Source organism: Dryas octopetala, chromosome 8 (assembly GCF_963921425.1).
Source record: "Dryas octopetala chromosome 8, drDryOcto1.1, whole genome shotgun sequence".
In the NCBI taxonomy this organism is placed as follows: domain Eukaryota; kingdom Viridiplantae; phylum Streptophyta; class Magnoliopsida; order Rosales; family Rosaceae; genus Dryas; species Dryas octopetala.
Window position 1 is genome coordinate 14,298,171 of NC_141373.1, and position 25,590 is coordinate 14,323,760.

The window sequence follows — 25,590 nt, forward strand, 5'->3', positions numbered from 1 at the left end:
AAATTAAGATTCAATACCAAATATCAATAGTTTTTCAATAAAGCAGCAAGCCACTAATTTTTTTTAGTTTAGGTACTAACCTAGAGTAAGACATTTTGGATTAGGTCACAAATCAGTTTGTTATATAGTTGTGACTGTCGAACAATCACAGTTGTGATTAAACTGTGACTGTTTCAAATTTATAAAAATTTAAATTTTTTAAAAGTTTAATATTTTTGATTTAGGCTTGGGGGATGAAGTCATATAACTCAAATACTAAACAGTAAAGTTTAAGCCTTGCAAATATTGAAAAAACAACAAATCAATAAAAAAGTTATGACTGTTAGACAGTCACAGCTCGATATAACCATGTTTTTTAAAATTGGTACATAAACTGAAATTTAGTATAAAATTGGGGAAAACACCCTTCAAATAGAGGGAAATACCCTTAAAATTGGGGAATGACTTTATTATAAATTAAAATAATTTTCTTATAAATTTTAAAACACACTCAATTTTCATTTAAAAATTATTTTTCTGAAGAACTTAAGTCTAATTATCTCCTTCTTTAATTTTGGTGGCTCGTTCTTCCAACACCGTTGCCCGATTTTATGCTATTGTGAGTAAACTTTGATATGGTTGGATGAAGAGCTATTTGGCATTCTTCTTCTCTTCCGCATGGTGTAATAATAATCTTTGGTACACGGTAATGCATAAGTAGCCTAAGGACGCTTTCAAACACCTATAGGAGAGTTGTAAATTTGTAATAGAATTTCCTTTATTAAACGAGTTTTAGTTGAACACTTGAACCCCGACCTCATACAAACGGATCAATTTTCCAAACAACCAAAAGAAACGGCCACGAAACGTAGCGTTCACTCGGAGACAAAAAACATTCATTCAGAACACATGAGTGGCCGAAATTCAAGAACAAACAGACAGCATTTTCTCATACATGTGGTAGTAACTAGTAAGTATAGCATTATTGTTTCTCATACGTACATAAAATACTCTTTCCCTGCATTTCTCATCACACCACACGCTCTTCACTTCACTTCACTTCCCACTCGAGAAATGCTTCTTCGCCTTCCCTCGCCTTCCGTCTCCTCCTTCCTCTCCACTTCCACACCCAACCGCCGCTCGCGATTCTCTTCCTCACGCTCTCCCTGTCGTCTTCGTCGCTCGCTTTTCCGATGCGCCGCCAAAAACGACGTCGTCCTCGACCTCGACGCCTTCACCGCCAAGTCGGGCTACCTCTTCGAGCTCAGCGCCGCCGAGGCCGACTCCTTAGCCGACTATGACATCTCCAAAATCGGCGCCATTTACAGGCGGAAGCCTCTCATTCTCTTCCGCCGACTCCTCCAAATCGCCGTCACTTTCGGCAGGTGGTTCGCGCTTCGCTACGTTGATAACCTGATGGACCGCTCCGACCAAATGTTCCAGGTCAGTCTCTGAAATTAAATTGCGAAAATCGAAGGATTTATTAATTTGTTTACAGTGCTTTTGGTTTTTTTTTTGCTTGCAGGTTAGAGCTGCAGAGCTTCGGCAAATACTGCTACAACTTGGACCGGTGCGTTGTGTTTACTTCTACTAAAGTTACTGTGATTTTTCATTTTATGGAAGTCATAATTGAATTGATTGATTAGAATTGCTGAGAATCTGTTTTTGTTATCTTATAGGCATACATCAAAATTGCTCAAGCAATCTCATCTCGACCTGTGAGTTTCGTCTCTTAGCTTTGAAGAAATCATTGATAATTGTTGAAGAAATGATAGGCATTTTGTGCCCTTTGTGTGGTGGTTAATTACATTGATTTTGCACCATAAACCAAGTTGATTGGCGCCTCCCAACATATAATGAGGTTTTTTATTCTTGGATTTTAATGGAAAATACCTTATTCTTTGTACTTCAATAATTTTCTGGAGAAAAAACAGAGTAGAAGACAGTCATAATTTAGCTGTTCTTATGCAAAATTTAAGATTCATGGGTCTACCTCAGTAGACGGCTTTGATTTTCATATTAATTATCCTTTTCTTTAAGGACTTGATACCACCATCATATTTGGATGAGCTTTCACTGCTGCAAGATCGAATATCTCCATTTTCTACGGAACTTGCTCTAAATACAATAGAACAAGAACTCGGTTTACCATTAGATGAGATTTTCGCGGAGATCTCACCAGAACCTGTAGCTGCAGCTTCCCTTGGACAGGTTTGTTTGTTTGTTTGTTTTTTTTTTTTAATTTTTTTTTTATGCTTTTTACCTGATCGTGGTACTTAATTTTCAGCATCATCAGTGTGTTTTCTTAGGAAATTTAGCTGGACAGTCCAAATTTATTTCTCTCTCTCTCTCTCTGATGTTAGGTTTATCAAGCTAGGCTTAAGCGTAGGGGACAAGTTGTTGCAGTCAAAGTGCAGAGGCCTGGAGTACAAGCTGCTATTTCCTTGGACATATTGATTTTGCGTTCTCTAGCAGGACTGTTTAGGAGAATAAGAAAATTGAACACTGATCTTCAGGTAATGTTGCAACAGGTTTCCTAGTACTGCAGCAAATCATCTTGTATAGTGTGAATGATTGGCATTGACGATAATGTTGACCATGCAATGTATTATAGGACTATGTGTATGTGCATCTGTTGTTGTTGTTTATTTATTTGTTTTAACACCGTCTCAGATTTAACATATAACATGACCTTCATATGCAGGCAGTTGTTGATGAATGGGCATCAAGCCTTTTTCGGGTATCTATTGATCTCTTTATGTTCTATTTTGGACTTTAATCTGTCAAGTATATGTTATCACTTATCATTCTCTATTGTGGATTTTGATCTTTTTACAATTTTTAATTACTTGAACGTTATTCTATTATTCTATGGTCCTCAATTCTTTGGCTTTTTAAGGTTTATTCTTAGAACTTTAAATTGAATACAGGTAAATCACATTGAATGCAGGAGATGGACTACAGGAGAGAAGCAAATAATGGCCTCAAGTTTAGGTAAGTGCAGGGTTTCAAATTTAATTTACATATTCTTAGTTATTGACAGTGTCTCCATTTCATTTCATGCTTTGAGTCTTAAGCTCTTAACTACTCGTCCCAGGACTGCACTAGGAAGGGTTTGTTTCGCGTGGTTAATAATCAGAATAATACTAGTCGCATTGTATGAACATGGGCCCTTTGGAGATGCCACACCCAAATTTTTTAGGAGATTGTGTTTATGGGTTATTTGGGTTAGTTGGATGTATTTCCATTTTTATATAGACACATTTCATAATTGTTATTTCAACAACGGTGGTTATAATTATTGACACTTAACTAGGCACCAAGTAAACCTTTTTTCCCCTTCCATTTTTTTGGAGTTCATCATTTAGTACCTTCAGGCTCTAGTAGATGTTTGTGTTATTGATGTATATTTTGTATGTTTGACGTGGATTTTGCAAATAAATGCTTAGCAATAATCCTGAGGATACTTTTGCGAAGTTTCTTCAATTTGTCCTCTCTCTCTCTCTCTGTCTATGTACTGAGATGAGATTCTCTTTCTCTTCCTTGCATGATTGTGTTAGCTTGCTATACATTTTTGTCCTATTCCCTAATAACCTTAAGCTTTTGGGGTCTAATTATTGTCTAGCATGATATTAAAGCCTTGGTTGCAAGAAGCCCTGGGTTCAAAGCCTCCAATCCCCAATTCCCCATTTCCCACTTCTTTTTTGGTTTGTGAGGTGCAGGGTAGGGCTACACATTTGGGAGAGTGTTAACTTGATATACATTGTTGCTTCATTTCCTAACGGCTTAAGTTTTTGGGGTCTAGTTGTTGTTCAACAATTGGTATCTTTTATTTTAGCTTGTTGAAGTGCCACTAGGCTTATAGTTTAGATGATGGAAGGTACCTCTTTTCAGTCTCTGTTGAAATTTTATGGTACTTCACACAACTTCATATGATGATGTTACTTTGAGAATTTAGTTATATGAAATGCCTCTTGATCACCTAGAAGTTGTTTTTTTTTTTTTTTGAACTAAGTATATGAAGAGCATAATTCTCTGGAACTAAGTAACAAATCTATGATTTGTTCATGCCAGATGCTTCACTAGTCAAAAGTTGATAATGATGGTTTATAATCTTCTTAATGTCTAGGACAGGACAACTTGTATCATCTGCAGTAACAATCTTTGGCATTTACCTTAGCATAGTTTGACATTTTTCCTGTCTGTAATGCATTCTATGATTGTAAAACTTTCAATATAACACCCCTTTTTTTTTCTTCTCCTCCATTGATAACTGTATAGCCATTTCCAATTGTATGACTTTGTTTATTACATTTTGAACTTAAGCACAATATAGATGTTTTAACTATGATCCACTATGCTTGAGCAGACAGCTATATGGTGGTATACCTAAAGTTTTGGTTCCAGAAATGTATCTGGATTACACAACTCGTAGGGTTCTTGTGATGGAATGGGTGGAGGTATTTTCTATTTGATTTCTCTTGTCTTTATTCACTAACAAACTATGAGACCAAACTCTAGAAAGAACAATTTCCAATGGCTAGTTTGACCATTCCGCTTCAATTGTTACATTCAATTAGGGCTAATGAATTTGATAACCAAAAAACTGATTTAAAATCGGGAAAGAATTGAAGGGCCTAATGAAAGCGGCAACTAGAAAGATTAATAATTGTTGCTAATTTTTGCACTCTTAACTCCTAATTGTTTTGGCTGGTCTTAACTCCTAATCTCAAGGCTTTTATTCTGACAAATTTTTTCTTTGTAAATAAGAGATCCTAAAATGCTGGGTGTTCCATACTACACTTATGCTCTTAAGAAAAATACTCAAGTGACAATCACTCTTGAATTATCATAAGAGTTGCAAGTGGGTATGTATGACTTAAATGCTCTTGAAAACCACTGTCGGGGATATACGACTTAAGTAGACTTCTTAGGACATTTTAAAGAGTTCTAGAAACTATATTTTTAAAGATGTTTTTTGATGTGCCATTTAGTATGTCTGTATCATTTCTGCTTATGTTTTCTCTGGTTATTTCTATTCTAGGGGCAGAAGTTGTCAGAAGTGAAGGATCTTTCATTGGTTGAGGTTCTGCGTTAAACTAATTTCAATTACAGTGCTCTTGAAATCAGACTATTGAACTTTTTGATTTTTATGTTTAATTGTTACTTTGCAGAATAGCTAAATAAAATTCCTGCTTCTTGGTGTTGGATAGGTTGGGACTTACTGCTCATTCAATCAAATTCTGGAATGTGGATTCTACCATGCAGATCCACACCCTGGAAATCTTCTACGTACATATGATGGGAAACTTGCTTATTTAGGTACTGGCCTTGTTCACATGCCACATGCCAGGTTAATTTTACATATATTATACATAATATAAGCAAATGGGTAGTTGCTGGTGAGTATGAGAGAATAGTTACTCATGAAGGATAGTGGATGAAAGTAGCCTGTCTGAAGAAAAAAAGAATGCCACCAAAATAATAGACGATGGAATTAGAACAAGGTAAAAAAAAAAAGTTCTAAATACTGACACTTTATTAGAAAAGTGATTTTTATATAAATCTTGATAAATTACATGATCTTATTTGATTTTTATTAAAAAAGAAACTATTGATTAAGGAAATTGATGAAATTCTCTTGAATTTTCGAAACATACGAGGATATTTAAAATTAAATGAACTAACTAATGGGTACTTGTAGATGGGTCATTACGAATATATGTTGTTTGTTGGAATTCTCGCAGAAATTTTCAATAAAAAATAAAATTAAAACTGAGAAAATCAAAACAAGCAAAACAACACAAGTATTTACGTGGCTCACTCTAACTTGAGGTACATCAATGGCGCGTGATCCGATCCTTCTTTACTGTTGAACAATATTGAGAACAACAGTAAAAGCTTGAGCCACTCATTTTAATATGCCAATCCCAATCCCGAGCCCTTAAACCCTTGTACACACCTCTCAACTCAGCTTCTCAAAACCAGGTAAATAAGCCACTCTCTCTAGCTTAACACTTGTAGAGAGACAATTTCAGAATGCTTTAAACTATTGGATTGCCTTTCAAATGCCTCGGGCTGATGTGCTTTTGTAAGCAATTGTCTCAATGGCAAAGTGGTTATTATTGTGACAAGTGAGAATGCTAAGTTAAGCTTCTCAATGTTTCCCTTTCTACACCAACGTTTCATTTTATTGAAACAAAACCAGTAAATGTTTCTTTACTCTCAACAAAGGTTGCACACTCTAGCTAATAGCTAGGCAGCTAGCACACTAAATTGAGCCACATTATTGTGGCACCGTCCAACATTGTTGACTAAAAGTATTGAATTGGAAGTAAAGCTTCAAGTATGGAAATGAGCATAATTTCAGGAATACATAATTTAAGAGCAACGGTGACATTTATAATTTGTTGTTAGAAGAAAAGTAAGAGTGTGAAGGTGAGGACTGAGGAGTAGAATGTTGAAAGGAAAAAGGAAAAAATTATAGGGAGAGAAACTTATCTTTTAAGATGACAGATTTAACAAGGGTACTTTCGTCCAAAATATGTGTATATATAAAATACCCTAATACCCCTACTGACCCTATTTTATGATGACATTTACTTCCCTCCAATTAACCTAATACCCCTATTTTATCCGTTTCACAAAATTTATCACCCCAACACACCCCATCAACTCAGACCAACAAAAAAAACACCCCCTTCTCCCGACCCACCCAGCCCCTCCCCCCCCCCCCCCCTCTCTCTCTCTCTCTCTCTCTCTCTCTTTCTCTCTCTCCCCTTCCCTCTCTCCTCCAAACATCCACCTTTAAAAAAAAAATTGCAGCAGGCTCAGCGGGCATGTGCCGAAACTAGTTGTTTCGTTCGGCAAGTACCCGTCGAACAATCCTGTTCTATTCGGTGGATGACTGCCGAACGAAACAACCAGTTTCGGCGGACCAGTGCCTAACAACATGCTCGGGTCGCCGTCCTTGGTTCTTGCTTGGGTCGTCGCCGGAGAGAAAACTCAAAACTGAGAGAAGAAGAAAAAATGAAGGGGGGGAGGGAGGGAGCTGGATAGGGGCGAGAGAGAGAGAGAGAGAGAGAGAGAGAGAGAGAGAGAGAGAGAGAGAGAGAGAGAGAGAGAGAGAGAGAGAGAGAAGGGGGGAGGGAGGGAGATGGTTGGGTGAGGGAGGGTGCTGGGTTGTGTTTCTTGAAAGGGAGAGAGGAGAGAGAGAGGGAAAGAGAGATGGGCTGTGTAAGGAGAGTTTTTTTTTCCAAATAATGTGGGTTGTCCTTTAAGGTCTTTTCCCTTTGTGTCAATTAGGTAAATCACAAATTAAGTTTTTGGGGTGTGCAAAAAGAAAAAAAGGGGTGTGCAAATAGCAGCACTCAATATTTATAGATAATTATATCCAAATTCGAACTGGTGGATGGTGCGTTATGTCGTGAACAATAAGAAACCAGAAAAGAAAGAAAAGACCACACAGACAGAGAAAAGTATTACATTTTGGTGATATATATAGTTTTCCACCGTAGGGGTTGAATTCCATTGTATTAGTGTGTTGATTTATTGGGATCTCCAGATGACTTCTATTTCTGCAGTTGTTCTCCCATCATCAAAGTCAACGTTTAACAAATATTATCTTCGGAGAATCATTATTTCAGATTCCTAAATCAATTCTTGTCTCATTGGTTGCATTTTTTTTTAAATTTATTTATCTATTGCAAACTGGGTTTTTGCCACACTATGCCAATTGAATAACTGTTCCCCTTGCGTACGTACATAAATTATATATATATATATATATATATATCAACCAGATTTAACTTTGATATCTTCCACTACCAGATTTTGGTATGATGGGTGAATTTGAACAAGAACTCCGCACTGGATTTATTGAAGCTTCCATCCATCTTGTAAACCGTGATTTTGGTGCATTGGCTAAGGACTTTGTTACTCTTGGGTATCATGTTTGTCCATTTCTTTCAGTCGCTGTACAGGTTATTCTCATTGATGTTGTTTATAGTTACTTGGTAATTCTCTTACAAACTCTCCAGGCTTATTCCACCAAATGCAGACAAGGAAGCTGTTACAAAGGCTTTAACAGGTTGCTATTTGTGTCAGATTTGTAGGAAATGGAAACGTGATTTCTTTCTTTGGAGGGGTTCCATTAACTGGTCTGATGCCACTTGCAATGTTTGTCTGTAGGTGTCTTTCAGAATGCTGTTGCCAAAGGAGTGCGCAATATTAGTTTTGGAGACCTCTTAGGAGATTTAGGAACCACCATGTAAGGCGTTGTCTATCTTATTTTAATTGACATGCAAAATATAATTTATAAATTTGCAAACTTGTTCATGTTCCGTAATCCTTTGTTTCTTAGTTAATGTTTGAAGGTTGCAAATGCTAGAACTTGTGTGGATGCATCACATATTTTATAGGCTATTTATTTCTACAATTTCTTGACTTATATTCCTACCAAAAATATTTTCCCAATTGCTTTGCAAAATGATAAATTTCAAGGGAAATGAGGAACTTTAGTACAAGAACCATCCAAGAAGGATATCTCAAAAGTATGGAAAGAGAACCAGGTATGTATGATAGCGTGCAACTAAGAGTTGATAGATATCTTGGTCGCCTTCTTACCTATGTTAGGTGCAGGGAAGAAAATAATAATTAAGCTATGTTTATTTGCATAGAAGGTGCAATAGGGGAGATAGTGCGTGGTTCAGAACTGGGAGGTGAGAAGTTAATGGACAAAATGGGAAGGTTTTCTTCAACATTGAACTAATTAGGATGACCAAATTACTCGTGGGGTCAGGTACCCATAGGGTGGGTTTGGGGATTTCAATAAAAACCCGCGACGATGCAGGGCTATGGGTAATACTCGTGGGGACATTATTTTGCTGTGTGGCGATGATCTTATTTCGGCAGGCAACCAACCCTCTCTTCTTTCCTCATTTGTTACTACTCTTGGCTTGGAGTTTGAGTTCACTGATCTTGGTCCACTGTCTTACTTTTTGGGCTGCAAGTCTTCATCTTTCACAGAAAGTGTACTATTTATCTTCTCCGCCGCCATTCTATGACTGACTACAAGCCTTGCAACACTTCGGTTTGTGATGTAAATGAAAATAAGTAAGCCCCAAAAATTGTAGATGTTGGACTGAAATTTACTTCATACACCGTTGGAGCCAATATTTTCTTAAGGAGAAATCTGGGAGATCCTAAAAGCACAGAACGTCTGAATATTTGAGGGAAAATACTGCAATTTTCTATTCAAAATGATTACAAGGCATAGGGTTTTCTCCTTTACAGCACCATACTTAATGACTAACAGCGACTCACTTAATAACTCCCAACCACCCACTTAATGACTGTTAAAGTTACTAGAATTCAGTTAATTAATGACTGACATAACTGCATCAGTTTGTGTCACTATGCAGCTTTCTCATCTAACTGGTGATGCGTTAGCTGATGCCACTGGTCAAATGTTGTCTCTCCCAGATCGTCAGATTTGCGGGGAGTGTTAAAGAATCTAGTTAAATTTCATTACATTTCTATTATGACTTATTGTATGTAGGTTTTCCAAGTTAACTCTCTTTATTGTATATCCCTATAGTCTAGGAATATTTTTGTGTAAATTTACAATTGTATTATAAAACACCGCCTCCTAAAAGAAGAATATATAAAATTCTAAAGTTTTACAACGGTCAACTTTTCACCAATATATAAAATTCTAAAGTTTTACAATTGTCAACTTTTAACCTTTCATATTTCTATCATAGGTATACTATGTTATAAACTTTACCTAGGTAATTGCTGCATTATTGGTTGATTTGAGGTTTCTAGAGGTTCATTCAAAATTTCCATGTTCTAAGAAAATTTCTGTCATTTTTTAATTTTTCACCGATATGTACACTGGTATTAAATCTGGACTACCGATATATTTACCAATGTCGATATTTTTATCCTTGGGTTTGGTGGAGTACTTTGGTAACTTTTGTAATATTCTGAATTTCTCTTGTAATTGGATGTAGTTAAGGTACTGCTGAACCACACCAGTTATCTATCCTCTATTTCTCTCTCTATCCTACTTCTTTTGATATCAAAGCAAACTTTGTCTTATATCAAAAAGCTATGACTTGATGCCATTGTTGGTTGAATGTTTTAACTTTTCTCGATGTGAAAGAATGCATACCTATGTCCACACATTGCATTCACGGTTCCTGAATTTTGGAATGATCTACTGTCATATCGAAGTTGGATTGTTCAGTCTCTGGAGATTTAGATTTTATTGTTCATAAATGAGTTGAACGATATTTTCCTTGTTCTTTGCAGGTACAAGTTCAAATTTCGCATACCCTCGTATTTTTCTCTCATCATTCGAAGGTAGTTTATGTGCTTCTAAAATAAAAAATGGACCTCTTGTACTGTTAAATTATATAGTTGATACTGTTTGTGAGTTGTGTATGGTCTCTCAGTTTATTTGGATTGTTCAGTAAGGGTAGTTCAAGGGACACACATAAAAACAAAAAAATTGACACACATTTTGATCCTTTGGATAATTCTCCATCCAAACGGTTAAAGAAAATAATTCTATGATTTTCCATTAGTTTCTTTCCAGTCTACTTAGGAACAATTTTCCCAACAGTCATGGGTAACTGTTATGAAATTAACTCACCATCTTAGGCTTCTTAGCCTAAAAAGAAAAAATAATTCACCTAGAAAAATAAACAGATGTTTTTTTTTTATGAAATTGAGAGCTAACTTGAATGATCACTTGCCCTACCTTACCCTGCCAGGATCAGAATACAAATTCCTTTTCCCTTTTCTTGTCCTTTGTCCTTGTATTCTAAATCAACCAAAGGAATATTCATGATTACAGAACTGTGTGGATGTTTGTTTATGTTTCCAATTTCCATGTACAGTTCTTTGTTTGCTGAACTTGTTATTTATTGCATTTTCAAGTATCGTAGTTTGCAAATATATATATATATATATATATATATATCTCTCTCTCTCTCCATTTTTGTACGCCACTCCCCTATATGAAATCGCGAACTAACCGCTTAAGGAAGATACTACAACAAATAATAATATCAATTGAATTTGTTCACATCGTCCAGTGTGGTTCTCCATCTAAAGTCCTATTTCAAATCGTTGTTATTTTTCCAATGAGTCTCCGGAGAGGACACTGGAGAGGTTTTAATGGAAAGAAATAGAAGATTAGACAGTTTTTATTCGTCGAAAAAATAAATAAAAGAGGAGAGAGATGACAAAATTAATCATAATGTGCAATGCAGTTTCCAAGAAAGCAACATAAGAATTGATTTTTCTTTTCAAAAAAGAAAAAGAAAACAATGTCAGATGTACTTTTCAGATGATGAACCATCTAGAGGTTGAAAATGTGTGTTAAATTTTGTGGTTTTATGTGTCCGTTGGATCTGTCCCATAAATAATTTTTATTGCCACTTTATTGCTTTGATGATAACACCCAAGGAGAAGCTAGAAACTAATTCTTTCCCAAATGGAATTCTCCTCCTTCACCCTATCATCAAATAACCTGTTATTTCTTTCCAGCAGAAAAATTCATGTAGAAGCTAAAACTACACATCGCCAAAGAATAATTGTCTTTTTCTTAGGTCCTGTACAAGTAACCCTCCACCAATAAAGAGTAGAAATAATTTGTGGAGCATACATGAATGATTTATGTTTGCTAGAAAGTTTAGTAGCATAAGATAATTATGTTACAAACTCTACATTTAGCTAAGCATGAACATAATCAATAATTCAGGTACACAGTCTGACAACATAAGCATCTTATTTTACCAAATTTTTTGGCAAGAGATTATTTATGTGTATATATATACTAGTGATATAATTTTATTTCAACAACCTCTCTTCATAAAACACAATATTGTGGAGGTAAACAAATATAGATATTCTTTGAAGGACATCACAACTATTTTTTACATGGGCAATGAAAAGACCTGGATGGGACATTATTAATTTGATGCAATGAATTTGAAAATTCTTAGAATTCTCTACCATTAAAGTTCCTTCCAAATGTTAATACTGGTGTTATCTAAAATCTTTAATACTTTTTATGGCTTTCAGCCTTGCTGTTCTGGAAGGCGTTGCTATCAGCACCCAGCCAGATTACAAAGTTTTGGGTAGCACATACCCATGGATTGCTAGAAAAGTACTGACTGACGACTCACCACAGCTGAAGTCTTCCCTGCAGGCCCTCCTTTATGAGGTAAAGCTACAACTACTATTTTTTCTTCTTTTTACAGCATTTGAGTTTTTTTATTCTTTCATTTTACATTTGCGCTCATTGTTTTGGAACTGTTTACCTACCATATATACTTTTTCATACCATGGTCTTGATTCCTAGATTATGCCTTGTCAGGAAGGTGTTTTCAGAATTGATCGTCTAGAGTCTCTACTTGCAGAGGTAAGAACTAGTTTTTTCTTTGCTCTCCTTTCACTAGTCTCTTTTTTGAGTGAGTATTCAAATTTTATGATTGAGGTGCATGTTCACTTTTTCCTCATGTCATTTTCTTGTGGCAACAGAATAATTCACTTCATAGGAAAAGGAAGAAAGCTATGAATATTCAGTTTTGAGAAATGGGAAATATATGTCTTGTTCCCCCTACAGAAAATAAGTAAATTCGGTAGCTCTCAATTACCGTTAAAAATCTTTGGAATTAGTATGTCTGTATAATCTTTGAATATACCTTAATTAGCAGCTTCATCACATATGAGTAATCTTTCTAACTTTCCCTGTCTGTGTTTTTAGTTGTCTAATTTTTTTTATTTTTATTTTTTCGGTCGAATTTTAGCTGTCTTATTTTTGTCTCGTTGTTGACTTATTCAAAACCTCAATTCTGTAATACGGTATGAAAAAATATCATTTACTCTTAAATGGCAGTCCCTCCGTGCCAGAACAGGTCAAAAACAAGAAGACAATGCAAATACCAGGGTAGTTATCAAGCAAATACTTTCTTTTATGTTGGCAGAGAAGGTAAGAATTTGCATGCGTCTTTTTCCTTTTCATCTTCAGCCTGGATGTCCCAGATCACTAAATCAATCTCATTTCTTTATTTGTTATTTTCTTAATAATGAGATTTCAGGGTGCATTTGTGAGGGATATACTTCTTCAAGAATTTGTTAAGGTAAAATCATTGGGCTTGTTCTTGTTCTTTCAGTTATAAGCAATAACCCATACCAGGAACTGTGAAAGGATAAGTTAATCCAACTTCAATTAACCAAAATAATAAACGTGCAAACACGGTTTGCATTCTTTAATATCTGTATCTGTAACTTATTTGATTACTTTTGCAAGGTTTTACCTTTCCATTAAAGCCTATAAGAATTGATGATCTTGATGAGTATAAATTTCATTAAGGGCCTGTTTGGTAATAGTTTTGGTTTTAATTTTTGTTTTTTATTTTAAAGGAAAAAGAAGAGAAGAGTGTGAAGAAGATGATAGATGTGAAGGAGAGAGAACAAAATATATACAGAATAAAAAAATCAAATCAACAACTAAAAACAATTTGAACGAATTTTTTCTTTTATGTTTTAGTTTTATGTATTCTTCTTCATTTTTTCCCTGACCTGTCTCATTTCTCATCCACCTCCCTCCTTTCTTTCTCTTTAACTGAAAAAAAAAAAAAAAAACAGAATTGAAAATCAAAAGAAAAATGTTACCGAGCAGGCCCTAAGTAATTGAATTACTAGTTATTAAGTTTTCCTATAAATAACTCACTGATGGGAGAACAAATCTTGTGACTATATGACTTATGGAACAAGAAGTGGGTCATATAAGAACTTTTCCAACAGTAACAAATCTTCACAAAGAATGAAATTTATCCAATCTCTAACCAAAGGACCTTCCAATTATCTTTCAAAGTTGAACTCGATGTGCTTGTTGATATTAACTCCACTAATCAAGGGACCTTCAGAAGATTATTTTTTATTGCCAAATTTTAAAATGTAGATAAATGGAGGGTTTGATTTAATCTGCCCATACAAGGTGCCAAAACCTATGGAAATATTTCCTCACATGGAATATAGGAAAAAAAAAGTTCTATAATATTACAATTACACATGGACTTATAAAGAATAAATCTAAATTGTAATTTCACTGAAAACAAATACACATACTCATGTCCCTACATCTGGATTGGGAGCTAAAATGTTTATCACATTTCACTGTAAGAATAAACAGTCAAGGACCACTGGGTTTCAAGGTGAAACGGCTGATTGAATACAATTTACTGAAACTGAGACAGTTCAATTGGCCATGTTATGGTGCATTTCTAATTCCCATGCAAGAATCAAATGATTGGGCTTTACGTAAAGGGTAAATATTTGATCATTTTGATCCTTGAGATTGGTATTTGTCATCGAAGAGTTGAGTTGTCCAAATTGTTTTTGGGAATGTATTATATGTTCGTAGACTATTTATTTGTTGCAATCAAAATAATGTATTTACTGTACATGCTTTCGTATCCTTATTGTTTGGTGTTTCTTTTTTATTTCCTTCCGCAATTGAGTGCAGGGATTGGATGCACTTGGGCTGGCAACCCTGGATTCTATTACTACTGTGGCTACTACAAGTATGCCATTCACTGCTACCTTTTCATTCTCAAGTATGACCAACGAAGACAAAATCAACTTACAAACTCTACGCCGCCTTCTACTATTGCTGTCAGGGCTTCAAAGAAATGAAAACTCCAAAGTAGTAAGAGCTTAAGCTTGTTTGGCATAATAGTGCATAATATATCAGTGGTAAAGATTTAAGGGTGAGGAAGAAGAAAGGCCTGAAACACACATAAAATTTCTTTGAATGGGGATTGGCTTGATTTTTCTTAATTTATGGTTGTGGTATAGATTATCACAATTGTTTAGATTCATTAAATGCTAGAATGTTGAGCCTATAGGTGACAATTGCACTAAATCTATGTTTTGATTTTTATGAATATCAGGGATTCATTTGTTTTAGATCCTAATAAAGTTTAAAGTTAAAAGACCTTTCTTGAGTGGAAAAATGCAAGAAATATACTGATGGTTATAAATTTGGGTTTTTGAAAGTTCTTGATCAATTGTCACATGGAATGGTACTTAGGTTTTTTCACTTCTTTGGCTTCATATGCTTTAAGTAAATGTGAATTTTGTGGCCTTTCAAAAGTGAATTATAATACTCTTGAACGGAATACATGTAACAAAGGAGACGTAGCATTTTGGATAGTTGGAATGATGGAGCCAATGCATCTTTCGATGCAACCTTGGTAAACCTCTCATGGAGAAAGCATTTGCAAGACAGATTGCATATCATGAAGAATAAACAGTAAGAAAGCTTGGTGACGACAAAGGTGCTCGCACCTTATACAGAGGGGGGAGATAATACGAAGCCCCGGTGCCTCCACTGCTATTGTACAGAGGCACCAGCAGAAGGGGAGGAGGAGGAAGGGGAGATAGGAAACTTTTTTTTTCTTTCTTTACAGTTTTCTCCCTTCAGTTTTTTTGTTCAAAGGTAGGTTTTATTTTTTACTTTACGAAAAGGGATGGAAAACTAAGCAACATCGGGGCTCTAAAACTCAAATTTTAAGTATATATATATGTATATATAAGTGACTGGAACCTGAGGATCACCTTTTAAATTGAAGATTAGAGTTTTCTATTGATCAGAAAGATAACTTGCATCTCAAATTTCCCATGTCCTAGTATGGTATTTTGGGTGAGTTTTTTGCAATTATTTCATTTTAGTAGCATGCTTTGTTACTAATTTCTGAGTGTCCATAAGCGTATAGTGAAGGATATGAGTTTTTCACATGGCTTGTAATCTTAATACCTACTCACCATTATCAAATTTTTCCATGTAGGTAATTCAAGAGGATAGCCCATCCAAGAATCAGCAAATGAACTCGGAGGAAGCATCATTAGTATTCAATCAACTTGCATCCATTCAAGAAATTCTACCTATCCTTTCTGTTATCCCTGAGGTAAGAAACACATTATGTTTGAAGATATGTCAACATCATATATTTTGACTTGCACACACTCATTTAACACACGATTTCTATTGTAACAACTATAGCACCAAAACAAATGTATATATCATTTTGAAGAAATGTAATACTCGAGAAATTACAAGCAAAAATTAAGCGCAATCTCTTTGATTACGACAGTGAAGTAGTGAAACTATTATTATAAATGGAAATATATTGTTGGGGAAAACTACAGCGGCCATAAATGACATGTTAAATTACAAAATTACCCTCTTTCTTTTCATCTCAGTCCATCGTAGTTCTGGAATGAGCACTTGGTTGCTCAGGATTTTTCAACTCTAGTGATGGAGTACCATTCTTTTCTCATCAAGTTGGTCAGATTATATGAGGACTATGGTATTATTTCTCACCATGCACATTTGTTTTAAGGAAGAGATACTTTAATTAGCACACCTCAAAAAGTAAAATAACAGTGGATAAGACATCCACCTTTAAAGTACATTATTGATACAACAATAAAACACCCACATTCCTATGCAAACAAAGAAAATAACACAACTAATGAACTGCTGCCCTCCAAATCTAATTAAATATGATGACCATAAAATATCTCTAAATTCCCCTAATACAAAAAGCCCAAAGAGCTAACCAATACCAAAATGTCCTCCACCTCCAACCCTCTATAATCTTTACGATTCTCTTGTTTCTTTCCATCCAAATTGCTGATACCACAGCCAACATACTACACCTCCTGATCACTTTAGCCTCCTTCCCTCCTCCGAAGCCGATGTGCCTTTGACTTAGAAAGAGAAACACCCTTCACTACCTCCCGACTCACATCTGCTTTTCTAAACAATTTCAGCCATAAACTCAAGGCTACTGGACAATGTATCAATACATGATCCCCACTTTCTGCACTTCATCTGCACATGGTACACCATTGATGAGAGAGGCATGCATTTGTCCTCCTTCTCTTGAAGCAAATCACAAGTATTATGCTTTCCGTGCTCAGCAATCCTTGGGAGGTACCTCTGCATTCCAAATAATTCCAGCTGGATGAAAACTGGGAAAGTCTTCATTCTCACAAAGAATCTTAAATATGACTTTCATGGAAAGGAACCCGTAGTTTCCAATTTCCATCTTCTTGAATCTAGCCTGTCTGCCAATCCACACCCTTCCAATAACTGCAACAGTTGTGTCAATTCTTCCTCCTCTGCATCTTTTAGATTTCTTCTAAAGCCTAAATTCCAGAGTACGAAAGAATCTGAGGCCTCCATTCTTGCAACAGCAGTGTTGTGATATCTTGATACATTGGAAATAAATTTTGCTTCATGTTCTCCCCCACAGCCCACCCATTTGTCTTCCCAAAACCTCACCTTTTCTCCCTTCCCAACTACTAACTGACAACACCCTAAAAGCAGATCATACTCTTGTGAGATGTCTTTCCATGGGCTTTGACTTGATCCCCTTTCAGCTGGTCTTGCATCCCAACCATTTTCATGCCTCCTGTAGTTGCTTCTGATGACTGCATGACATAATGACTCCGATTCCAAACGAAATCTCCATAGTTATTTCCCTATACTGCCTTATTCTTTGATACCAAGTTCCCTACTTTTAATCCAGCTCTCTTTAATTTGAGAGTCCACTTCCTACTTGATTAAATGCATATTTCTCCCCTCCTTTATCAGCCCATAGAAAATCTCTCATTGATCTCTCTTCCTTGTCACTCCTTTTAGAATCTTAAACAGAGACATGTAATATGTACGCAAACTACCCAGAATGGATTGAATTAAGGTTAATCTCCCCCCTATTGATAAACAAAGCCTTCTCCCAATTTTCTAATCTTCTACCGTTTCCACTACATGATTCCAAAAATTAATGGCTCGGGGATTACCCCCCAATTGTAGTCTCAAGTACTTCAGACCATGATTCCACGTCACACCCCTAAGGAGCTGCTAGGCCTGCCACCTTACTCTCGTCTGAGTTAATGCCCACCAAGCCATAGCTTTATTACTTTTTGACCCGGGTAAAATGCAAAATCACCCCGAAAACTCAAGCAAATTTTGCCACCTCTGATGTCTCTTGACAAGAAGAATATTGTGTCATGTACAAATCAATTGTCAGATATTTCCACCCATTGTCTCCCAACTTTCAGCCCCTCAACTAGCCTCCTCTCCCTCACCTTCTCAATTAATCAGCTAAGAATATCAACTGTGATTGTAAACTAAGAAGGTGAAAGAGGATCACCTTGTCTCAAACCTCTCATAGCCCTAAATGCCCTGGGTCTGCGGTATTTCTGGATATAAAAATATAATTATTATTACCGAAAAATTTGCAGACTTTTGAACCCCCAATCCATCTCCTCCACCTAGAACTAAACCCGCTTTTTCTCCCATTACCTGAAAGCATTCTAAACAGATGTTTTCTCCTCCGCTCTCTCAGCATTCACTGAAAGCATAGTCTTCACAGAATAGGGTTTTGAAGTAATGGAGTTTGGACCTTCTTCTTTGGTTATTGGGAATTGAACCCTTGCAAACATGCACACGTACAAACAAACAACCCCACCACCCCCCCCCCCCCCCCCCCCCCCCCCCCAATATAGGCATATATTTGACCTCTTGCAAGTTGTGTTTTTACTACATCTGCATGATCCCCCAGTTTTTTTGTACTTTGTTAATATTCAGACTCTATTCTGCATTCCTGCTGACTGCGCCTTTACATATTCATATATATATTTTGGCAGCTCCCACCAGAATCACAACAGCAGTTACTTAATCTGCCTGCTGATCTCACCGGACGATTATTTTCCCGTGCTGCTGCAAGGACAATCCGAAGGATAATGTTATGATATCCAAATGTAATTTGACAGCAAGTATAAGTAGCTAGCTTATTCTTCCGCTTCTTCTTTATAGAACCTCAAAACACAATTGAACTTGAAGCAGGAACTTGGAAGGTTTCTATTTGTATATGCGTCAAAATCATTTGGACATAGGAGAAACGATTTTGTACAGTCTTGTTTTTGGTTTTTCTGGGTTCTATTTTTCCTTTAAAAAAATCATTCAAAAATATTCTTTAAACCAAAAACATATTTTTGGAAAGTTATAAAAGTGTAGAAAGATTGTAACCAAAAGAAATTGAGTTAAAAGAAATTGTAACATCCAATCCAAAACTAAATTAAATAATCAAAAGAATAGTGCAAAATAAAAGATGCAAATAAACACAAATTCTCTCTACAGACGTCTGTTCTTTAATTAAAAAACAAACATATATATTTTTGACATTTTGTCATTTTTGAGGTTATTTTTTACAGGGTTCAACATGTTAAGGTATAGGGTTCTTATTAGGGTATAGAATTATTATTCAAGGTTATATTTTAAGGAATAGGTCTCAAAATCATGAGAATTGAAAACCAAGGAATATGTCTGATCAATTGATGATTTGTACCCTAAATAATCTAATCATACCAAGTTTAAAAACAAATAATAGAAAAAAAAAAAAAAAGTCATAAAACATATGTGTGTTCTTTAGTTTGGACGTTTTGTAGAGAGAATTTCTGTGCAAATACGAGCCAAAATATAACCAACGATTCTAACTTGAATCAATTGATTGTGAAGCCATCATCTTCATCTTTCCAACTCTGATAATTCGGCACCAAATTAAGAAAGTTTTCTACTGCTAAACATTTTTGCTTGTAATAATTTGTTATGATTTTTTTTATAAACGATCACGTCGCAACTCCTGTTTTTCTGACGCATTTTTTTTTACCTCCAAATGTTTCTATTTTGCCCCAATATAAACATTAAGTCCTATGAGGTATAAATAGGAACTTATGGGCATTCTAAATCTTTAACTTAATTTTCATATTTAGAGAGAGTGAAAAGAGAGAGGAGAGAAAGAGAGAAACACTTGAGAGATTTTGAGTGAGAAATCTTGCAATCCCTAAGAGTGAGTAAAAGATACACTTGCGGGCTCTTGTATTTGGGGATTCTCCCTCTTGTACGTTCTTCTTGTTCATCAATAGTGGAACCCTAGTAACCTCGTGGACATAGCCCATTTGGTCACATTGGCTAGGAGAACCACGTTATATTAGTGTACGTGTTCTTTCTTTCTTTTGCTTGCTTGTTGGTGTTGCTATAATTATTTGAGTTTTTGTGCTCTTGACCTAGAATATTAGAAATTGTTGGCATTATTGGATTTCTTGATTGTTGTCTATTGTTGCTTGCACTTATTATTGGCTAGCTAGGGATTGGAATTAAATTCCCCTACATGATGGGCATATATTATAAGGTCTATTGATTTTAACTACTAAATTTCAATAACTTTTTCGTTTAGGTACAAAAATTAAATAGTATTTTAAATTATGTACATACTAGTTGAAAAGTTAAACAAAATAATAAAGTAAAAGATATTATAATTTATAAATATTACATCACATACCACTATAATAAAAATAATATTACATCACAAATATTACATTAATTTATACTATATTATATTAAAAAAAAAAAAAATCAATCCAGTCACAACTTAACTGTGACTGTCTTGATAAATTGAAAGAGACAACTCACACTACTATACTATGTTTTATTTTGAGTGAAAATATTGTTTTGACCTCTATTTATGCAATATTATAATATAATTTCTCTAAAAAAAATTCAATTTAGTCACAACTTAACTGTGACTGTCTCACAACTCAGATATGACTGTCGTTCAGTCACAACTAAATTTGAAGTTGTAAGTGTCATATAGTCACAACTAAATGTAAAGTTGAGACTACATTAGCAAATTTTCAAAATAATATAAAAGCATCAAGGACAATTTTGTCAAAACCTTATAAATTTTAACTAACACCCATCATATGTGGGCTAAAAGACAAATATGTCAAATGGAAAAAGCTCAAATCAAATGGGTCAATATGTTTGTGACCTAATCTAAAAAACTACATTTAAATTTGGTAGTTCAATTGAAATATTATATGGTCTTCATGCTATACCAAAAAATTATTATGATTTGGTATTTAATCCTAATTTTCTATATATTATATTCTTTTTGAGTGGTTATATTCTCACCTCTCTTTCTAATTTTTTCACCCATATTTTAATTAAAAAGATAATAACAAATTTATTCTTTTGTAAAATGATAACAGTGGAAATTGTCAAGCACTCAGTGAATATCATCGATCACTCAGTGTCCACCAATCTCTAATAAATATGGATTTATTTTTTTTTCAAATAAAGAAAGACTAGTGGATTTTTCATAAAAATTCATTAAAACTAAATCCAAAGATTAAAAAGCTGTTATATTTTGTTTTTCTTTTTTCTAAGAATTTAAACCCTTGCCTTCACAGATGGATTTAGTCAAAATCCACATGTCATGCAAAGAAGGAAAAATGTAGAGAAAGAGAAAGTAGAATGATGAAGAAACGGATTTTCTTCTTTTTTCAGTGAGTAATTAAGAACAAAGTCAGCATGGCATGCCACAAACGTGTTACCAACCTAAAAAAAAAGAACCCTAACGTGTCACCTTGCAATTTTCCTCTCTTTTGCAGCACAATACTAATAGTACTCTCTGAGAGAGAGAGAGAGAGAGAGAGAGAGAGAGAGAGAGAGAGAGAGATTGATGAGAATGGAAGAGATAGAGATTGTGATAGTTGGCGGTGGAATCAGCGGCCTTGCAACTGCCCTTGCTCTTCACAGGTTTCATCTTACACTACTGACTAGTGACTACTGCTTGATCAGAAATATATATTAATTAAATTAATGCTTGATGGGAAGTGAGAACGATTAATAATTACTAATATTCTATATATATATATTTCGAATTTATATTAATTATTTATGAACATGGTCAACATCATATATATATATATATATATATACTGCAGAAAGGGTTTCAAAAGTGTAGTGTTGGAAAGATCAGACGAGCTGCGTGCCGGTGGATCAGGCATCACTATGCGACCAAATGGTTGGCGAGCTTTGGATGAGCTTGGTGTGGCCTCAAAGCTCAGACACTCCACTCTCCCATTGCAAGGGTATGTATGTGTGTATGTGTATGTGTGTATATGATCACCACTTTCACAGTTTCACACTAGTTTTTTTTTTTTTTTTTTTCATTTATAGGTCCCGAGACATATGCCTTAGTAATGGCAAGCAGAGAGAAATGCCACTTGGGTAAGTGAATATATATATATATATATATATGACCCCTAATTCACAGGGCTTATGCGTTATTATATTCATATTCATTCACCTCTTTCCTCTTTCTTGTTTCACGTGTACTGTATTTTTAATCAAGTATATATGAAGTATTTAAATTGAGTCTGTTTTTTAATTAGAACCCCTCTAATTTTGAAAGTCTGTTTTCCACTAACATCATCCAGAATACAGGCCATGTGTAGTTTTACCATCCGACAAAAGAAAATTACTACTTGCCATGCACCTAATTTTATCTCTATGTGATACGGTAGCACCTACTGTTCACTTCCGTCAAATTTTTGGTTAATTCTATGGGTATTTTTGTCCATTCAAGTGACAGAGCCTTTTAAGGTTCTAAAAAGATTACTTATTAACACACTCACCCAATTTGCTCACTTGACCCCTCTAAATCTCATTCCTTTTTAATAAAAAAGTATGTTTAATATTTAATCAAATAAGAATGGAAAAATTAATGAGAAGTTTGGGAAGAAAAAAAAAAATAGTAGTGAGTTAAGTTGTCGCTTTAGTAATTTAGAATAGTAGTGAGTTTTTTTTTTTGGCCAAAAGAATAGTAGTGAGTTTAATTAAGTTGATCCTCGCTTGCATAACAAATCTATTTTGTTTAAGGGGGGAAACGCGATGCCTGAGACGAACTGATCTAATCACAACACTAGCAGAAAGCTTACCACCTGGTACGATACGCCTTGGATGCCAAGCACTCTCTGTTCATTTGGACCCATTAACTTCATGTCCTATTCTTCAACTTCAGAATGGAAGCACCATCAAAGCCAAGGTACGTACTATATATGTATGCTTTGATCGTTTTGTAATCATATGACATTTCATTTCTCAATTTTCAAACTAAATATTAAGGCCAAATTCAAATTATATCACAGGTTTTGATTGGATGTGATGGAATCAACTCAGTAGTTGCAGATTTTCTTGAGCTAAAACCACCAGAGCTCTTCTTATTATCAGAGGTTAGAGGCTTTACAATGTATCCAAGTGGTCATAATTTTGGCCTCGAGTTGGACCTATTTAAGGGTGACAAGAACACAATCGGAAGAATCCCAGTTAATGATAAGTTGGTTTATTGGTTCGTAATTCAGAAGGTGTATGATACAGGTACATCCTTAATCCCTCTAAATCAAATTAAAAATTGTGTTTACATTGAGTATGCATAGCATACACCGGATAATCTTGCTTTTTAGTGAAATATATTGTTCTTGGGCCAAATCCTAAATTACAATTTTGATATATTCCTATAGTTTGCGTCATATCTCTATAATTAATTAACAGTTGCAATTAAGGTTAAATCAGGATTACCTCAAATTAATCAACAAAATGCCTATGTGTCATTCATGCTGCAGGGTTATTATAGTTTTTTGTGCTAACCGAAAGCAATGCATATGCACATTGAAGATGAAAAGGCCTCGTTTGATGCATAAGATTGGATTGGATAAGATATTTAGACTAGATTCATGTGTGTTCAATGAATAAGATGAATGTTATCTTTTAACTTGAAAAAAGAAGATGAGAAGAATATAGATTAGTTATGAGAAAAAATTTATCCTCACCAATCCCATTATTTGAAGGGCAAAGTTTTCTCTTATGATTAGTCCATCTTATTCTCATCTTCTTCCTTCAAGTTAGAAGCTTTTTCCTTAAATATACGTGAATTTAACTATTTATCCTATCCAATTCTATGCATCAAACGAGGCTAAATAGTCTTGCACAGACGCGCCATATGGACATTTTGGATATTAATTTGACAGAACTGTTTATTTGGCTTTAATTGCATCAATATATTAACTATAGTGATACAGCTGACAAAAGTACGACAATAGAGCCTAAAAAATGACGAAAGTTATAAGGACCAAAATTGTAATTTAATCTTATTCTTAAGTAGTGTGAGTGTGGCTATATGATCTATCTTATTACATAAAAATAATGATTTTATGAACAGAATGGAAGGTTTCGAAGGATCCAGAACTCATTCTACAATCGACCTTAAAATCAATCATTGAATGTCCTTCAGAAATTAAAGATATGATAAGGAAGAGTGACCTGGGATCTGTATCTCATGCACGCTTGCGATACCGTTCACCATGGGACATATTGGTAGGAAATTTTCGTAAAGAAAGTGTGACTGTGGCTGGAGATGCCATGCATGTAATGGGTTCATTCCTTGGCCAAGGTGGCTCTGCTTGTATTGAAGATGCCATTGTCATTGCCAGATGTTTGGCACAAAAGTTTGCTGAGATTGATCAAATACCAAACCCAAGGCCTGTGAATATGGTGCTGGGGAAAGTGGGAGAAGCTTTGGATGAATATGTGAAAGAAAGAAGGATGAGATTGGTGCAGCTATCAACTCAAACTTACCTCATTGGTTTAGTAGAACAAAACTCATATTTTCTTGTCAAATTAGTGTGTATTATCTTGATGATTACTCTTTTTAGTGATCTAGCTCGTCACACCCGATATGATTGTGGACGTCTTTAAGAACTGGTTCTTACTTCAAGTTGGAACGTTTTTACTAGAATAATGGTAATTCTATGTGGCCGGCCTTAATTAAAATTTCTTATTGAAGTCCTTAATTAGTTCTTTTCTATGAAAAGTGAGATTGGAAATTTTTTGTTTGGTTACAACTGTTCCCTCGTACACACAAGTATCTTCTACCAACAACAAGAGGTCATTTCAAGAATGTGTGTGTGTGTGTGTTTTCTTTTTAACACATTCTTCAATAAATAACGTACTGTTTGTGGATAAACCCACATGGATTTAACAACCAATCATAGATCGGCACGTGGCTAGTCAGATCCAACTTCAGGTTTTGACTTTTCAACGGACAAACTTGGACCTCCACGTCATCACATCAGCTCGGCACATTTTCATTGCCAGTTCAGATCTGCTCGTCTCAGCGGATTCCCCACATCCGATCCGACCCGATCTGAGGATCTTCCAAGAAATTGAGTGTTCATCTTTTCTTGGTTATTCCAGTTCGGTTCAGCTCGGCTCCTGGCGATCATCTTCTCAGACAACGAGCTATTGTCGAGTGACGACTGTCACATTGTACATCGAGCTCGTCTGGACCAATTCATCCACGCCCGATCCGAACGTGGATATGTTTCATACCTGTGTATACGATATCTATGATCGGTTCGACTCGAATCTCATCGCCATTCTAGAAGATTGAAGTCAGGACGAACCGCCTTACTCGAATATCTCTGACATGGCTCTCTGACAGATGAGACATCCCAGCTCACAGCCATGACTATTAGGGCATCCCACTTGATCTTCTATCATTGCATTCAATGCAGCATTGAATGTAAAGGAAATGGGTAGCTGTGCATGCTACTATTCATGGCCGAACGCGTGGCCTCTTCTCAACCATTCACCCACATGCAGGTAACTTACCCTTC

General features: G+C 35.3%; 2 protein-coding genes across 5 annotated transcripts; both read left to right on the plus strand.

The window, feature by feature from the left end:
• Positions 1 to 837: 837 nt before the first annotated feature.
• On the plus strand, positions 838 to 18,984 carry LOC147277467 (Protein kinase superfamily protein). 3 transcript variants are annotated; one of them, XM_086253350.1, is made up of 21 exons: positions 838 to 1,422; positions 1,505 to 1,549; positions 1,659 to 1,697; positions 2,020 to 2,190; positions 2,343 to 2,495; positions 2,684 to 2,719; positions 2,930 to 2,973; positions 4,349 to 4,439; positions 5,024 to 5,065; positions 5,193 to 5,301; positions 7,810 to 7,924; positions 8,019 to 8,068; positions 8,170 to 8,248; positions 10,297 to 10,347; positions 12,076 to 12,217; positions 12,371 to 12,415; positions 12,893 to 12,985; positions 13,095 to 13,136; positions 14,525 to 14,707; positions 15,849 to 15,968; positions 16,264 to 18,516. In XM_086253350.1, exons 1-21 carry the CDS (start codon positions 889 to 891, stop codon positions 16,282 to 16,284), a joined length of 2,205 nt encoding a protein of 734 aa, XP_086109476.1. In that variant the 5' UTR covers positions 838 to 888; the 3' UTR covers positions 16,285 to 18,516. The 3 variants fall into 3 exon arrangements, with proteins under 3 accessions (XP_086109476.1, XP_086109475.1, XP_086109474.1); XM_086253348.1 differs by lacking the exon at positions 16,264 to 18,516 and adding an exon at positions 18,718 to 18,984 and having other exon boundaries at positions 842 to 1,422; XM_086253349.1 differs by lacking the exons at positions 10,297 to 10,347; positions 16,264 to 18,516 and adding an exon at positions 18,718 to 18,984 and having other exon boundaries at positions 839 to 1,422.
• Positions 18,985 to 21,577: 2,593 nt separating this feature from the next.
• Positions 21,578 to 24,670, plus strand: LOC147277468 (monooxygenase 1-like). 2 transcript variants are annotated; one of them, XM_086255387.1, is made up of 6 exons: positions 21,578 to 21,670; positions 21,859 to 22,005; positions 22,094 to 22,144; positions 22,796 to 22,961; positions 23,065 to 23,331; positions 24,143 to 24,670. In XM_086255387.1, exons 1-6 carry the CDS (start codon positions 21,594 to 21,596, stop codon positions 24,668 to 24,670), a joined length of 1,236 nt encoding a protein of 411 aa, XP_086111513.1. In that variant the 5' UTR covers positions 21,578 to 21,593. The 2 variants fall into 2 exon arrangements, with proteins under 2 accessions (XP_086111513.1, XP_086111514.1); XM_086255388.1 differs by having other exon boundaries at positions 23,065 to 23,293; positions 24,135 to 24,670.
• The last annotated feature ends 920 nt before the right edge of the window (positions 24,671 to 25,590 follow it).

Coding starts and splice junctions, on each gene's coding strand:
- LOC147277467 (XM_086253348.1), top strand. CDS start 889: ATGAGTGGCCGAAATTCAAGAACAAACAGACAGCATTTTCTCATACAT. Junction 1,698..2,019: donor AAGCAATCTCATCTCGACCT/GTGAGTTTCGTC, acceptor CTTTTCTTTAAG/GACTTGATACCACCATCATA. Junction 2,974..4,348: donor AATAATGGCCTCAAGTTTAG/GTAAGTGCAGGG, acceptor ATGCTTGAGCAG/ACAGCTATATGGTGGTATAC.
- LOC147277468 (XM_086255387.1), top strand. CDS start 21,594: ATGAGAATGGAAGAGATAGAGATTGTGATAGTTGGCGGTGGAATCAGC. Junction 22,145..22,795: donor CAGAGAGAAATGCCACTTGG/GTAAGTGAATAT, acceptor ATTTTGTTTAAG/GGGGGAAACGCGATGCCTGA. Junction 22,962..23,064: donor GAAGCACCATCAAAGCCAAG/GTACGTACTATA, acceptor ATTATATCACAG/GTTTTGATTGGATGTGATGG.